The following is a 16,685-nucleotide window of genomic DNA, read 5'->3' as shown; positions in this document are numbered from 1 at the left end:
ACTTTACATGAGCTGCATTGCCAGCCAGTCTCCGAATGCAATTCAAGGTTTTGGTTATAATAATTTAATAATAATAATTTATTAGATTTGTATGCCGCCCCTCTCCGAAGACTCGGGGCGGCTCACAATAACGATAAAAACAATATTATACTGGCACAAATCTAATATTAAAAAAACTAAAAACCCTATCATAATTAAAAACCAAACAGCACATACATACCAAACATAAATTATAATAAGCCTGGGGGAAAGGTGTCTCAAATCCCCCATGCCTGGCGGTATAGGTGGGTCTTAAGTAGTTTACGGAAGACAAGGAGGGTGGGAGCAGTTCTAATCTCCAGGGGGAGTTGATTCCAGAGGGCCGGGGCCACCACAGAGAAGGCTCTTCCACTGGGGCCCGCCAGACGACATTGCTAAGTCGACGGGACCCAGAGAAGGCCAACTCTGTGGGACCTAATCGGCTGCTGGGATTCGTGCGGTAGCAGGCGGTTCTGGAGGTATTCTGGTCCAATGCCATATAGGGCTTTAAAGGTCATGACCAACACTTTGAATTGTGACTGGAAACTGATCGGCAGCCAATGCAGGCCACGGAGTGTTGTAGATACGTGGGTGAATCTGGGAAGCCCCACGATGGCTCTTGCGGCTGCGTTCTGCACGATCTGGAGTTTCCAAACACTTTTCAAAAGTAGCCCCATGTAGAGAGCGTTGCAGTAATCGAACCTCGAGGTAATAAGGGCATGAGTGACTGTGAGCAATGACTCCCTGTCCAAATAGGGCCACAACTGGTACGCCAGGCGAACCTGGGCAAACACCCTCCTTGCCACAGCCGAAAGATGATGTTCCAATGTCAGCTGTGGATCGAGGAGGACGCCCAATTTGCGCACCCTCTCTGAGGGGGTCAATAGTTCCCCCACCCAGGGTAATGGACGGACAGATGGGATTGTCCTTGGGAGGCAATACCCACAGCCACTCTGTCTTGTCTGGATTGAGTTTGAGTTTGTTGACACCCATCCAGTCCCCAACAGCCTCCAGGCACTGGCACATCACTTCCACTGCTTCGTTATCACCTTTAAAGCCCTAAATGGCTCAAGGCCAGACTATTTATGGGATCACCTCCTCCCTCATACCTTGCTGCAGCCAGTAAGGGCTTACAGAGTCGGCCTTCTTCAGGTTCCATCTGCCAACAATGTTGGTTGGTGGGTTCTCGGGGAAGAGCCTTCTCTGTGGTGGCTCTGATCCTTTGGAACCAACTGCCCCCAGAGATCTGCACTATATCCATCATGCCAGTCTCCCAGAAAGCCGCCAAGACCTGGCTTTTCCGACAGGCCTGGAAATAAGCTGATTGCAAGTATGTATGTTTTTTATGTTATTACTGTTTTATTTATTTATTTATTTATTGGATTTGTATGCCGCCCCTCTCCATGGACTCGGGGCGGCTTTTTATTGTATTGTTGGTTTTTATTATTAGATTTTAAATGTTTTTATTGTTGTTGTATTTATTTCTACTGTTGCCATTCAGAGTCCGTTTTGGAGTGAATGGCATATAAGTACAATAAATAAATGTTAGAGAATAGGATTAGTTGATGATTCCACAGCATTATTCCCACCATTTTTTCCAAGACTCTGAGAAAGCTTGAAAACACTAATTATTGTGCAAGGAAATACTTTGTACAACTTGTTAATTCTTCATTAGTCTCAGCAACCCAGTAGGATTTCCATGCTGTCTAAGTAAAATTATTCATTTTACAGGGAAGGCCTGGAAAGGATGGCGATGATGGAGAGAAGGGAGAACGTGTATGTAGGTCACTTTATCATAAATATTGTATTCATTTTCATATTCATAGAAGGTTTGCTGCTGGTGGTAATTTTTGATTTCAAGTTAAATGCCTATGAATTGTTCTGCATGTTAATTTTGCAAAAATAACTTCAGACAGTCTTTGGTTTTGTTTGGGGAAGGGGAAGTCATTTACTATTATTTGTGTACAAAACGGGCCTTTTCTTACTGTGATACCTGCAGGGAGTACCTGGCCAGCCAGGAATTCCTGGACATCCTGGTGTATCTGGATCTAAAGTAAGTAGCCACCATATAATAAGCACAACAAATCAAATAAATGAGTATATATATATAGATGAGAGATGAGTTTGTAGCACTGAGGGCAGTAGTGGGTCCCTTCCGGTATGGATGAGGACGCCGCACCAGTAGTAAAACTGGAGCTGTGCGCATGGCTTCGGGTCTCTGGCATGCGTGGGCATGCATCCCAGTGAGATTTTGCTTCTGTGCATGTGCAGGAAACAAAATCTCACAAGGGGATGTGCACACATGCAAGATTTCCGAGCATGCGCGGAAGCAAAAAAGTCACTGAAATCTCTCTCTCGCGCGCATGTACAGAAGCAAAATTTTATTATTTTTATTTATTTATTTATTGGATTTGTATGCCGCCCCTCTCCGCAGACTCGGGGCGGCTAACAACAGTAAAATCTCACTATGATGCACGTTTGTGCCTGCCATAGACCTGAAGCTGTGCATGCAGCGCACTGGTAGCAGCAGTAGTGGCAACCTCCACCTGACCAGGGAGTGGTGGATTGAAAAAGTTGGGAACCACTAATTTAAACCAACAGGCACACAGGGAAGTTTAACCCCAATACTTTAATAGATCTTCAGCTAGCAAATTGCAAAATGGTTTCTTAATATACATGCCTCAAAATTAATTGATATTCATATTCCTTATAACAATGCCACTGGCAACTATAATATACTTATGATCTATACTATTGACAGTTTTCAAGCCAATTGGTAAAAACCACTGAAACTATTACCTGGATGGTCAGATGTAAGTCCCAAAATGTTTAGTGTCACATGCAGTGAAACTCAAGCAGTTTTAGGGGTATAGGTTTCCATGGGACAAAATGTTCTTCCTACGCTCTCCAAGGTTCAGTGGCTCAGTGGCTAACATGCTGGACTTGTTGGCTGGAAACCTGGCAGCCCATGTTCGAGACCCGAGTGCCACCCACTTCCCCCCAGCTACTGCCAACCTAGCAGTTTGAAAGCATACAAATAAGAGGTGATAAATAGAATCACTCTGGTGGGAAAGTAACAGCATTCCATGATATCATGCTGGCCACATGACCATGGAAATGTCTTTGGACAGCACTGGCTCAATGGCCTTGAAATGGAGATTAGCACTGTTCCCTACAATCGGCAACAACTAGCGAAATAAAATCCATAGGGACTCCTTTACCTCTTTTACCTACACTCCCCAAACATTCAGTGAAAAATATTTAAACCTCAGTCCTCCCAATGTCAGCATTGCATTATTAGCAGACCTTTTGACTTCTGTTGGTTGGCAACAGTTTTAATTATTGGTTCAAAAGTGGCAAACTACCATGTTCACCAAAAAAACAACTTATCCCAAAGTAAGTCCTAGCTTGATTTTTACATGTGCCCAATATAAGCTCTACCCCCAAAATAAGCCCTAATTAAGAACCTGCCCACTCCAGGATGCATGGGTAAAAATTAAGGTGGAGGGTGTGTGTGGAACTTTCCAATACTTACCTTTGGACAGTTGCAGCTAGGTATCGCACACCACACCTGCCTTGCTAGCCCATTTCTTCTGCAGTGGGCAAAGGCAGCAAGGCTTTCCTGAAGGCCTCTGCAGCCAATAACAGAGCTTTGGCTGCAGAGGCCTACAGGAAAGCCTTGCTGGCCACAGAAGAAGTTCCTGAAGGCCTCTGACAGCGAAAAGGAGGCCAGGGGCGGCACACACAAGTAAAGTGAGTCAGTGGATGACATCCATCCCTCCCCACCCCACACACACAAATAAGACTGGGTGCCATTTTTGGTGGCAAAAAAAAAATAAGACAGGGTCTTATTTTCAGGGAAACATGGTGTTTCCTATTACATTAGCCTCAAGAATCCAGAGCTTGATACCATGGCCTTTTGAGACTGAAGAATGCCGGTGCCAGCCTTAAGAATAAATCTTATCAGCAGCAGGGTTCCACAGACACCCACAGCTAGTATACTATTTGGGCTTAAATATTTTTATAAATATAATTTATATTTTTAAAAGTTTAAAAAGTTTTCAAGTGTTTAGTGGTATTTATTTGGAGCTAAAGGCTTTTATATATTCAGAGTTATTAAAGATAGCTGATACACTGAACTTTCCTCCCTTCCTGATGTAATCAGTTGGTTATACCCAGTTTTTAAATAAATAGTAGATAAATTCCTTCTTTTCCTTCCTCACAGGGAGACAAGGGTATAGTAGGACCTCCTGGACCTCCAGGAATTGTAAGTCTAAAATCTGGTTTTAAATATGTTTTAACAATAAATAGATAGTTCATTGCAGATTAGACTGTGTGCTTGTGTATTGCAGTAGTGACTACTCTGACCAACAGCAGGTTTTTTGGGCTGTTAGCTACAACAATTTTTAATTATCTAGGCTGAACCTGATATTGACTATATACAAAGTATTACAGTCCCATGACTCACTGTCCGAATAATTGCCTTCCCTCCCTCCCTTCCTCCATAAAGATCTGTTCACATTTAGAAAAGGGAAAGTTTGGGAAGTTGCAATTCCAAAACATCTTGGAAACACCAGAGTTAGGAAGGTTGAGCTAAACAATTCATAAGAAAGACAGGAATCCCACAAATGCTGTAAGCTCTGACCTATTTGGAAAATTTCAGATTAAGGGGTTTTCTGTATTTTGATGCTTGTCATTATTCAGGTTACAGATGAAAGAGATGAAGAAGTGTTTGGTGAAAAGGGTGATAGAGGACCTAAAGGGTTTCCAGGAATAAAAGGTGAACCAGGCCACACAGGTAATTCTTGGTCATTATTCATTACCTTTTCTTAATTGGTTGAGAAATTAATTGAAGTTAAATAAAATTTAAATTGTACTTTTATTCATGTTGTGTTAATTCTCTTGTGTTACAAGCTGCCTTGATTGTCAAGTGGATAGAAAGGTGGGGTACAAATCCAATACTAATTCCAATAATAACATATGTAACTATTTTTTGTCATGATTTGAGAGAAAATATGTCTTCTAGGGGGAAAAATCAAGCCAATCCTCCATAGAATGTCTTATACAGCCAAATATTATATACAATTTAAGATTTAATTTCTAAAACTTGATCATATTTATTTTATAGGTTTTCAAGGTACTCCAGGACCACCAGGTCCTCCAGGTGAGAATATTTATTAATTTGGTTAATTATTTGATTAGTTTTGGACTGGTTTTTGCCATACTTTGCCAACTTTTAGTTTCAATATTTCTGTGGATATAAATAGTATATTTTCATTGATATTTGCCACAGTTTTTGAACAATTATTTTATAGTTATAAAGCATTCGCTTATCTTCAGTATCATTTTCCTATTTTTCATTGAGCTTTCCAATGCCTGGCATATCTTATCAGTGGTTTTGCATCATTTCTTTGATAACTGTATATTTTCCTAGCAATGTAATTAACATAACTGATATTATAAACGCTTAGTCTTTAAAAGTCAAAGAGTAAAGAAGCTAGGTTACCAGTGATGAGATTCAATTTTTTTTAGTACCAGCTTTGTGGGCGTGGCTTGGTGGGTGTGGCATGATTTGGTTGACGTGGCAGAGAAAGGATACTGCAAAATCCCCATTTCCTCCCAATCAGCTGGGACTCAGGAGACAAGGAATAGATGGGTGCGGGGCCATTCAGAGGTGGTATTTACCGGTTCTCCGAACAACTCAAAATTTCCTCTACTGGTTCTCCGAACTATTCAAAATTCCCGCTACCAGTTCTGCAGAACCTGCTGAAACCCATCTCTGCTACATTATATATCCATGAGATAAGGCAGAGGGAAGGCAAGGTTCTGGGTTGCATCTTTATCTGCGTTTGACTAGCCACCCAGTCTCCCTCTTCCTCTCCCTTTCTCTTACCTCAGTTCTGTATGAGTTTAACCTTTCAGTGAATCAAGTAAAGTGAATTGTAGTTCACAAAAGCTTAGTCCTTTTAACAGAATGTGTTGTCTGAAAAGATGATCCTTCTGCTTTATACTGTAAATACAGTATTTAAATATAAATTAAGTGGTTTTTTTGAAGCATAACGTTCTTTTTCTCTTCTATGAGAAACTTAGCATAGTTTTAAAAAGGACCAAAAAGAACTTAGTTTAATATGGCACAGTCAAATAAAAATGTATTTGAATAATAAGACATGATTGTTTAAAAAATCTGTTTGATTTGCACATTAATATCACTTTACATTTCAGGCTTTGGTGAAATCCAACTTCTTTACTACCAGTTCTGTGGGTGTGGATTAGTGGAAATGGTGTAGCTTTGTGGGTGTGGTTTGTGGGCATGGCAGGGGAAGGATATTGCAAAATCTCCATTCCCACCCCACTCTGGGGCCAGCCAGAGGTGGTATTTGGCAGGTCTCTAAACTACTCAAAATTTCCGCTACCGGTTCTCCAGAACCTGTTAGAACCTCCTGTATTTCACCCATGATTTGCTGTCATTGAAGTGGCTTCAGCATGACTTTTCTTATGTCTGTCTTAATATAATGTTTAATTCTTTTATTTTGTAAAAAATATTTATTAATATATCCACCTCAGATAACTTGATGTCTCCTAGAACATATAACAAACCTGTTATGCCGAGCTTCATGTTACGAGCCCCAATTAAGTCAGAAATATAAATTCAAACACACACGCTGTTGTAAAGTAAACAGAAAGTTGGTTTATCAAAACAAAAATATTGTATGCACACACTTTAAACAGGCAAAGTGCTATCCCATAAACCTCAAGCCTTGAATACTGCAAAAAGCAAAAACAACACAGAGCAGATAAAGGCAGCTGTGAAGGCATCACAGCCACCCCCCTTCAAGAGTCCATAAAATGTACTTAACTCTGAAATATCCAAAAAGTATTTGTAAGTCCTGGAACAGTCCAAATCAAGCAACACTTGTCCTTCTCCAAACGGATAATCTCCCACCCACACTCTCAGCAATGCTGGCAATTTATCAGCAGCCCCAGTAGCCTAATTGCCCCAGCCACAGGTGTTCTCCCTTATCTTCTATAATACTTGCGCAGTTGTTCCCTTCTCGTCATCAACCTGCATCTGCGAGTATCTATTAATCCATCTGAGTCTGATTATTATTATTTATTAAATTTGTATGCTGCCCCTCTCCGGAGACTCGGAGTGGCTGATGATGACTCACTAATGGGGTAATTAGCTAATGGGCTGCCTGCCTCACCATTCGATCCTACTTCACTCCCAGAGTCTGCCCTTGACACAGAATCTTCACTGTCCAAAGCTGTTGGCAGTAAAACCAGTCTCTGAGAACTTGAGGATTCTCCCAAACCAACATCCACAGTCCTTGGAGCAGGAGCTGGTCTAGAGCCAACCACAACAAAAACCATTATTTTTCATTTTCCTCTTTCTCATTATAGAAGATGTTAGATTTCTATCTCATCTGACTATTTTCGAACTGATTCTTTTATACTATCTGATTATTCTCATTTGAGAAAAAACTTTAGAGACATTTTCAACAGCAACTCTTCTAGGCATAACCAATATGATGTTCTAATTAAAATAATTGTTTAAGATAAGATTATTTGTTAGCCTAATATTTCACTGCTATTTGTTGAAGCAATGAAATGAAAACAGATCTCCATGTTAAGGCACCTTGGGCTCCTGGATATACAGTTACAATAACTAAATAATACACAGTTGATAAGTTTGGTCCATTACATCTCTATATTTCTTCAGTGAAATGAGATGGCATGACAACTACCAGAACAGGGAAAAAAAGCTTCAATGTATTTGTCGTATTTAGATATATGGCTACTTTTAGTATTCTTACCTTTAATATTTTTATTTGATGTTTTTACTATTATTGATGTATAGTTCCTTAAGAAGGTTTTCATGCATTTATTTCACTGCATTCTTATAATAAAGGGCAAGCTATTCCAGGACCACCTGGTTTTCCTGGTGAAAGAGGGAGAAAGGGTGACCAAGGACCTCCTGGAGCATCGTTGCCTGGGCCAAAAGGAAGAGATGGATTTACAGGACCTCGTGGTTTACCCGGGGCTCCAGGCCCCCCTGGGGAAACAGGCAAGCTATCTTTAGAAAATGTATTATTTAATATTTTAAAAGACTGAAATAAGCTGTAAATATCAGGATCGTGGACAGAGTGTGCTGAATAAATTTGTCAGAGAAACCAATTGTATACTTTTACTTCAAAACTACTATTCTGGCAAGGCTAAATGACTTTATAATGAGTGATTGGTGACTTCTGACAGTAATTTATTAAGATCATACAATTTGGTTGTTTAAGCTTGTTTGGAATGAATTTATTCAAAAACATAATCAATTTGATTGCTAATGATAAATGATGGAGAGAATGGGCAGATGGGCATATATCATTGTAGGAATTTAAATGTCAAAATCAGCATTTCGAATCAGTGGAGGGCTGCCCACTGCCGGCACTACCAGTGCACTTCCAGTGGTGGGGACGCGCACGCACGCCCAAGATTCGGCTTTGCGCATGCTCTCAAAGGCAAATCTTGTACGAGAACACTCGTGCACATGAGATTTCAGCAATTTTTGCCAATCTCTTTGCTTCTGCATATGCACAGAAGGAAAAAAATTGGTGAAAATCGCCAAAAACTCACCTGCGTGAGCGTTCTCACGCAAGATTTGGCTTTGGGCGCATACACAGAAGCCAAATCTCACACAGGCGTGCGTGTGCACACCTCAGGGGCATGCAATTGCATGCGCATCCCAATTTTTCCTACTGGGATGGAGCACCTGACCATTAAAGCTGCTGCCCATCACTGCTTTGAATTGTACCAGAAATAGACTGGTCACCAATGTAGCCTGTGAAGTGAAGGCATAACATGTGTTCCCCTAGAAACACACATAATAGCTCATGCCACTCTATTCTGTACCAACTGAAGTTTCTGGGTACTTTTCAAGTGCAGCCCCTTGTAAAGTGTATTATATAGTCCAGCTGGGGGGGGGGACTGGGCATGATGATGAGAGTCCAAAGGTTCTGTTACTATGCCAGTATAAAAAATAAGTGGCAGCAAGAATGAATGCAAATACCACAAATTAGTTGTTAATGGTGTCTTGGAAGGTGTTTGGCAGAATGCTGATAAAAATGAGCAAAATTTGAAAGATAATAGAATGATATGTGAGAATGACCTTGAGGGATGAAATCACATTGTAGCAAGGTATTACTGCAATACAGTACCCTTTTTCTTAACCTCTGCAATTGTTGGATAGGAGGTGCAGCAATATAGATTTCTTTACACAATTGTTACTTTGCAAATTGTTGGGATTGCTAAAATATAAAGGGAGAATGAGCGGTGGGTTGCTCCTTCTTCGGCTCGGTTCTAAGAATCAGTAGTCCTGATGGCAGGAGAGTCCGTCCACCTGCCTGGGATACGTCTGTGCATGCACACAAGCATTGCATGTGTGCGAACCAGTAGTAAAGGTTTTTAGAATCTACTACTGGGGAGAATGTTATGTCAATTAGCCCTAAAAAATGGGTATTAATAATAATATAATCTCATGGCTCCCTGCCTTTTATTTTTGTTGCTAATCAATGTCATTGGTATAGATTACTGTTGTTTAAATATCAAAATTAATATACGTTACTTTCATATTATTGCAGATGGAATTGGGTGTGAACGTGGTCCACCTGGTGATCCAGGTCTTCAAGGCGTCCCAGGACAGACAGGCTACACGGGAGAAAGAGGAGAGAAAGGTAAGAATGATATTGGTTTTTGACTTTCATTTTTGAATTCCAATAAAGAGATGTCATTGATTAAACTTTAATGAAAAATGAATACAATAAAAAGTACAGATAGTCCTTGATGTACAACCACAACTGAGCCCAAAATGTATGTTGCTAAGTGAAAAAATTTTAAGTGAGTTTTGCCCATTTTACAACTTTTCTTGCCATATTTGTTAATTGAATCACTGCAATTGTTAAGATAGTTATACTGTTGTTAACTGAATGTGGCTTCTCCATTGACTTTGCTTCTCAGAAGGTCACAGAAGTTGATCACATGACCCTGAGACATTGCAACCATCATAAATGTGAAGCAATCATCAAGCATCCAAAAGTAAATCACATGAGCATGGGGATGTTGCAATGGTCATAATGTGAAAAATGGTCATGTCACTTTTTCCAGTGCTATTGTAAAACATGGATCACTAAATGAACTGCTGTAAGTCGAGCATTACCTGTATGAAGGTCAGGTAAAAGAATTACAAATATACATGTGAACCTAAACCTCACTTTAGATATATTCTACTACTTCACATGTAACAGAGAGAGGGGCATGGCCAAATGCCATGGCGACATGGAGTTCCACACGCTTCATGGGGAATCCTGATACCAACACTGCTTGGGGGACCTGATGAAACCAAGTCGGAACCACCCTGGAGGGGTGCTGAAGAAGGGAGACACCATCGGATTTCCTGAGAGGAGTGGCAAGCCCCCCAGGGAGCCGAGAAGAGCTCCTGACCAGCAGCGGTTGGGAAACGAGTCGTCATCTTAGCCAGGGCGGCCAAAAATGAACGGATTGTTTACTTGAAAAGTGAAGTCACCTGGGAAGAAAGATATAAGATTATGTGCTGGAGAGATAATTAACAGAAATAATTATTTGAGAAGTGGCACCATTAATATAAAAATAAGGAACATAATATCAGTCTGCCAAATATAAGTTGAGCGAGGATGAGAGACACACAGGGAACAGCATCAGAGGGAGGAAGAGGAAGTAGAAGGGGGAGAAAGAAGAGAAGGAGTGGAAAGAAGTAGAAAATATAGAGAGTTAATAGAGAGATGATGAATGGAGGGAAGGAAAAGAGGGAGAGAAGGCGTAAGAAAGTAGGAAGATGGGATGAAGGTTGAGGGAAGGGAGTGTAGAGACAAACTGAAGAACAGGAGTTGAAAAATGATGCAAAATAACATATTGGTTTATGAAATATTTAAAATGTATATGTATCTTATTGATATATTTTAAGATGTTCTGTTATAAAAATGGAATTTGTGTAGAAAAATATTTTTTAAATTTTTTTTTATCATTTTTCACATGTAACATAAGGAATGTGATAAAATGTTGCATAAAACCATGAAAACGCAGATAGATTTATATGCTTCATACCCACAAGTAGAACAGGTGATTTTCTTAGGGAAGCTTTAAAAACAACATTGGTTGCTGCAAAGAAAGAAATCAAAGGCTTAAAGGCAAGTCCTTGACTTACAACAGTTCATTTAGTCACCATTCAAAATTAAGATGACACTGAAGAAAGTGGTTTATGACCATTTTTCACACATATCATCATTGCAGCATCCCTATGCTCATGTCATAACAATTCAGATACTTGACAATTGTCATGTACTTATGATGGTTGCAGTGTCCTGGGGTCACATGATCACCTTTTGTGACCTTCAGACAAGCAAAGTCAATGAGGAAGCCAGATTCAATTAACAGCCAGTTACTAACTTTTTTGATTGCAGCAATTTACTTAACATCTGTGGCAGGAAAGGTCGTAAAATGGGGTAAAACTCACTTAACAAATGTCTCACTTAATAACAGAAATTTTAGGCTCAATTGTGATCATAATTCAAGTACTATCTTTATTTTTATTATTTACTTTGAAATAAGAGACCATTACTTTTAATATTCCTTGATACATTCAAAGCATAAATATATATGTACCCTTTACAGATCTTTAAATTCTTATGAACAGAATTGTGATTATAGCTCATTTTGATTTTGTTCACTCCCCTTTATTATCTCAATTTTGTCCTATTTTCAAGTCGATAAAATTCTACTTTGAAAAACTAGAAAATGTAATATGCAAGAACTGTTCTAAAAATGTCACTTGACTTTCTCCTAGTTTCTCTTGACATTAATATTTCTCCCGTTATAGACGCATCCAATACAAGTGTGCCATGTACAATATGTAATACATGTATGACTTTTTACATTTAATGTAACTACCAACAGTACTTAGAAAAAATGGAGCAAAAACAACAGAGACAGTTGCAGAACTGAACCAAGGTTTAGAGGTTGCTGCATGATGGATGAAAGCGGATGACTAAGACAGTGCACGCAAGAGAAGGGAATTAGAAGTTGTATTTGAGTTTTGTACGATAAAGCAAGATACAATCTCCCCAAATCTGAGTTAATGGGCTCAGGGGGGAAAATTAAACTAGATTTCTTTTAATTCCCATAGAAAGGCAATTTTTATTTAACTATAGTCAATACGATTATTGTTTGATCAAACAGCCAAGGCTTTCATTACTGACAGGCAGCCCTTTAGCGTTTCCATGCAGATATTTTTCAATGTGTCATGTTCAAAGTTTGATTAAACAATATGTGTCAAATATTTTGTCACACATATTTCCTTTCCTGAGGCGTGAGTTTTTTATGCTAAATGTAAAGAATTTTCAAACATCTTTGCCTTTTCCCATAGGTGAAAAAGGGGAAGCCTGCTTTGAGTGTGATGGAGCAGGGTTTCCTGGACCAACAGGGCCCCAAGGGCTTCAAGGGGAAAAAGGTAAAGTGAAAAGAGGAAATCCCTTAATTAGACTGCAAATAAACTTTTCCCTAGAATTTGTTCTTTTTTTCCTATTGTTCCATTCATCAAGTTGTTTCATATAGAAATGGAGAGACAGTTTCAAAATTATATATGTAATAAAATACAGTAACATGTTTCAAATGTTAGGTTCAATGTTGGGATTCAAAAAGGTTACTATCGGTTCTGTGGTCCTTTCTTGGTGGGCATGGCGTGGCTTGGTGGATGTGGCAGGGGAAGGATAGTGCAAAATCCCCATTTCCTCTCAATCAGCTGGGACTCGGGAGGCAGAGAATAGATGGGGGCGGGGCAAGTCAGACGTGGTATTTACTGGTTCTCCAAATGACTCAGAATTTCCACTACTGGTTCTCTAGAACTGGTCAGAACCTGCTGAAATCCACCTCTGGTTAGTTTGTATTACTAGATGATCATATACAGTAGGGGAGAAAGTAAAAATCACTTGGAATGTTCCTTCCTTCTAGTTCTGTGCTCTTTAAATGTCATTCTTAACATTCTAGATAGAATGAGTTAAATTATCTTGGCATTTATTTTAATTCATTTTGATGAAAGGATCTGTTGTTTGATCCCGCAGCAGTAGAAGTGAATTTAACCCTGCTTTTTTCTGAAAATACAATCTTTATTTTCTCCTGAACAGAAAACAAGAGTAACAAGCCTACATTTTCTTATCCTGCATTTTTTCTATGTCTACACAAAATATGAAAACATTATAAATGGCTGTTAGGAAAATAAGTCTCACAAATGTCAAGCCACAATTTCTACACAATTGCATGATCATTTAATTTTGTTTAAACATTTTGTAAAGGATGAGCATTCTCTGTAATTGAGAAGTGGTGCTTAAAAATTACATAAAATTCCTTCTTTTTATTGTTGAAAAAAGCCATATTTTATTATCACATAAAGCACTTTTCTTTCTAAAAATGATTTAGAGTACAGTACTCCATTTCCTTTTCTTTAATAAACATGTTTATTCCTTTATTCAAATAATCATGATATTTGATTTTCAAAATCATAATATCTTCTTGGCAGCTTACAACAAAATAATATAAAAGTATTACAACATATTAAATAGAAAAAATGTACCGTAAATACAAGAAAATATTCTTGGAATCCCTATCAAAAGTAAATGCTATGAAAAAATGATTAAAAGCAACTACAGATATGGCCAGCTGCATATATCATTTTGGAGGGAATTCCACACATTAGGCTGCCCACCAAGTCTATTGATCCTGCTGACAATCAATAAGTAGGATTTCTGATACGGATTTTAAATTATTGGCATTACCAATTATTCCAAAAACTTTCTGAAAAATCGATTTAACATAGGGTAATAATACTCACAAATTGAACTGGCCAATATTTTAATTTATAATGAGTTGCCTAAACATTGCATGGGAATAATCTTCAACAGTTGACTTCTAATATAATCAATGACTGCGGTTTTTTAATGTCTAGCCACCCCAGCAGCTGTTTTAAGATTAGGCAAGCATCAACATGGCAAATATTTTATGACCTATGCCCACAATATGTGTCTGTTAGTTTTTTAAAAAGTTATGGCCAGTTTTTATTGAGCAGATATTTATCCATTCCACATGATTTTTTTGATTAACACTATAGAATACAATTTAAGTAGAAAATTGTATAACAGATTCAGCAAAAGGTTCCCAATTCATTCCAGTAGCATCTGTTAATAGTTATTTGGCACTAGTCTTCAAATCATTGAGCCAGTCCTATCATTACCACCATATTGCTTATTTGTACTCTATGCCAATCATCAAATGTTATACCTCATGATTCTTGACAACTGTATCTTTTCTTTTATGTACACTGAGAGCATATGCATCAAAGACAAATCCCTTGTGTGTCCAATCACTCTTGGCCAATAAAGAATTCTATTCTGTTCTTTTTATCTTCATAGTAATTGAGAACAAAAATTGAAGATTTGGGGACGAGATTTGGTACCTTTGATCATCCAAAGTCACCTTCTCATTCAAAATAATGATCAAGGTTGCAGCCAAGCAAACATGACTCTCCAGGAATGTCAAAAGCCCATTTAACTTCTTTTTCCTCTTTTTAAAACTAGCAGTGCACTTTTATGCATTCCGCAAATCTTGTAGTTTGCATGTACAATTTGAAATTATAGCTAGAAGATGCTCTCCCAATCGTTTGTTTGTTTGTTTGTTTGTTTGTTTATATACACTCTCTCTCCCTCTCTCTTTATTCTTTTAAAAAGGCTTTCCAGGACCAGCAGGTGCTAAAGGTGATAGAGGCCTTCCTGGATTTGAAGGCATTCCAGGAGTGGCAGTAAGTATATGGGTGTTTTCTACCTTATTCCAATAGATCTTAGCTTTTGGGCAAGTCCACCATGCATGAAAATATGTACCAATTTCTTTTTTACATTTCCAGCAAACAAGGGAGGTACAGTGATGCCTCATCTTACAAACGCCTCGTCATACAAACTTTTCAAGATACAAACCTGGGGTTTAAGACTTTTTTGCCTCTTCTTACAAACTATTTTCACCTTACAAACCCACCACCGTCGCTGGGATGCCCCGCCTCCAGACTTCCGTTGCCCGCGAAGCACCTGTTCTTGCGTTGCTGGGATTCCCCTAGGCTCTCCTCCATGGGAAACCCCACCTCCGGACTTCTGTGTTTTTGTGATGCTACAGGGGAATCCCAGCAGGGGAATCCCAGAAGTGCAAAAACGGGCGCTTCGCTGGCAACAGAAGTTTGGAGGTGGAGTTTCCCAGCGAGGGGAGCCTCAGTGAAATCGCAGCATCGCAAAAACACAGAGGTCCGGAGGTGGGGTTTCAAGGACTTCGGTGTCTTTGCGATGCTGCGATTTCACTGATGCTCCCTTCGCTGGGAAACCCCACCTCCAGACTTCCGTTGCCAGCGAAGAGCTCATTTTTGCGATGCTGGGATTCCCTTGCAGCATCGCAAAAACACAGAAGTCCAGAGGTGGGGTTTTCCATGGAGGGGAGCCTCAGGGGAATCCCAGCAGCACAAAAACGGGCACTTCGGCTGGCAAAAGGGGTGAATTTTGGGCTTGCACACATTAATCGCTTTTCCATTGATTCCTATGGGAAACATTGTTTCATCTTACAAACTTTTCACCTTAAGAACCTCGTCCCGGAACCAATTAAGTTTGTAAGACAAGGTATCACTGTATTTGGAACCATCTTTGAAATCCTATATGGTGGAGGGTGCCACCTATAAAACATCTTAATTTGATTTTCTTTGAAAAAGATCGATTTAATTATTTTCCAATTGTGTATCCATACCTTTTGGTTAAAGGAAATTACAAATAAGGAGATTAAGAAGACCCCAGAATTCTTCTTATTAGGTATTACTGATACTATGTACAAAAAAGAAATATATTATTTAATAATCCATATATTAGTAGCGGCAAAAATTACCTTTGCACAAAAATGGAAAGAAAAGGAAATTCCAAAAGACGAAGACGTCTTTAAGAAAATTATGGAATGTGCAGAATTAGATATGATGACGAGACAGTTAAATAATCAAATGGAAACAGAGTTTTATAAAACTTGGGAGAAAGTATATAATTGGTGGAATGTAAAAAAGGATTATCAATAATACAAAAACAAATTATAGAAAACTTAAACTTACCAGATGCCAAGTTTCTCGGTGCGTTAAAGCTGCCACTGAGGTGGTCCCCGCTGAGAGGGGCAGTGGCAGGCAGAGGGAAATCCCCCACCCCCACTCCCCCAGCCTCCGCACTGAAAGCCAGGAAGTGACGTCTCCATGACGTCAAAGCCCCACCCTGGAATCCCATCGTGGGGAGGCTGGGGGAGTGGGAGTGGGGGATTCCCCTCTGCCTGCCACCACCCCTCCCCTTTGACGTCGGAAGGAGGATGGGTGCACGCGGTGTGTGTGGGGAGCGTTTTTCCGTTGGGTAAGTAAGATGGTGGCAAGTTTCTCGGTGCGTTAAAGCCACTGTCGAGGTGGTCCCCACCGAAAAACTTGCCACCATCTTATTTTCCCAATGGAGAAACACTCCCCACACACACTGCGCGCGCCCATCCTCCTCATCCTCCTCACCCGCAAACCCCACCCCATTCCTCGATGACCGCAACAG

General features: G+C 39.5%; 1 protein-coding gene across 2 annotated transcripts in view; it reads left to right on the top strand.

The window, feature by feature from the left end:
* The window catches only part of COL4A1 (collagen type IV alpha 1 chain), a 174,252-nt gene that overhangs the window by 85,263 nt on the left and 72,304 nt on the right, over positions 1-16,685 (top strand). Inside the window, exons 16-24 of one of the 2 annotated variants that reach the window (XM_070732374.1) lie at positions 1,750-1,794; positions 2,018-2,071; positions 4,244-4,285; positions 4,723-4,816; positions 5,147-5,182; positions 7,928-8,083; positions 9,648-9,740; positions 12,464-12,547; positions 14,817-14,887. In XM_070732374.1, the coding sequence (XP_070588475.1) occupies positions 1,750-1,794; positions 2,018-2,071; positions 4,244-4,285; positions 4,723-4,816; positions 5,147-5,182; positions 7,928-8,083; positions 9,648-9,740; positions 12,464-12,547; positions 14,817-14,887 (675 nt within the window). Of the gene's footprint in view, positions 1-1,749; positions 1,799-2,017; positions 2,072-4,243; positions 4,286-4,722; positions 4,817-5,146; positions 5,183-7,927; positions 8,084-9,647; positions 9,741-12,463; positions 12,548-14,816; positions 14,888-16,685 lie in introns of both variants that reach the window. The other variant, XM_070732375.1, reaches the window with a different exon arrangement.

Source organism: Erythrolamprus reginae, chromosome 1 (genome assembly GCF_031021105.1).
Source record: "Erythrolamprus reginae isolate rEryReg1 chromosome 1, rEryReg1.hap1, whole genome shotgun sequence".
In the NCBI taxonomy this organism is placed as follows: Eukaryota; Metazoa; Chordata; class Lepidosauria; order Squamata; family Dipsadidae; genus Erythrolamprus; species Erythrolamprus reginae.
The sequence above is the reverse complement of the archived record's forward strand: the minus strand, read 5'-3'. Positions and strand labels throughout refer to the sequence as shown.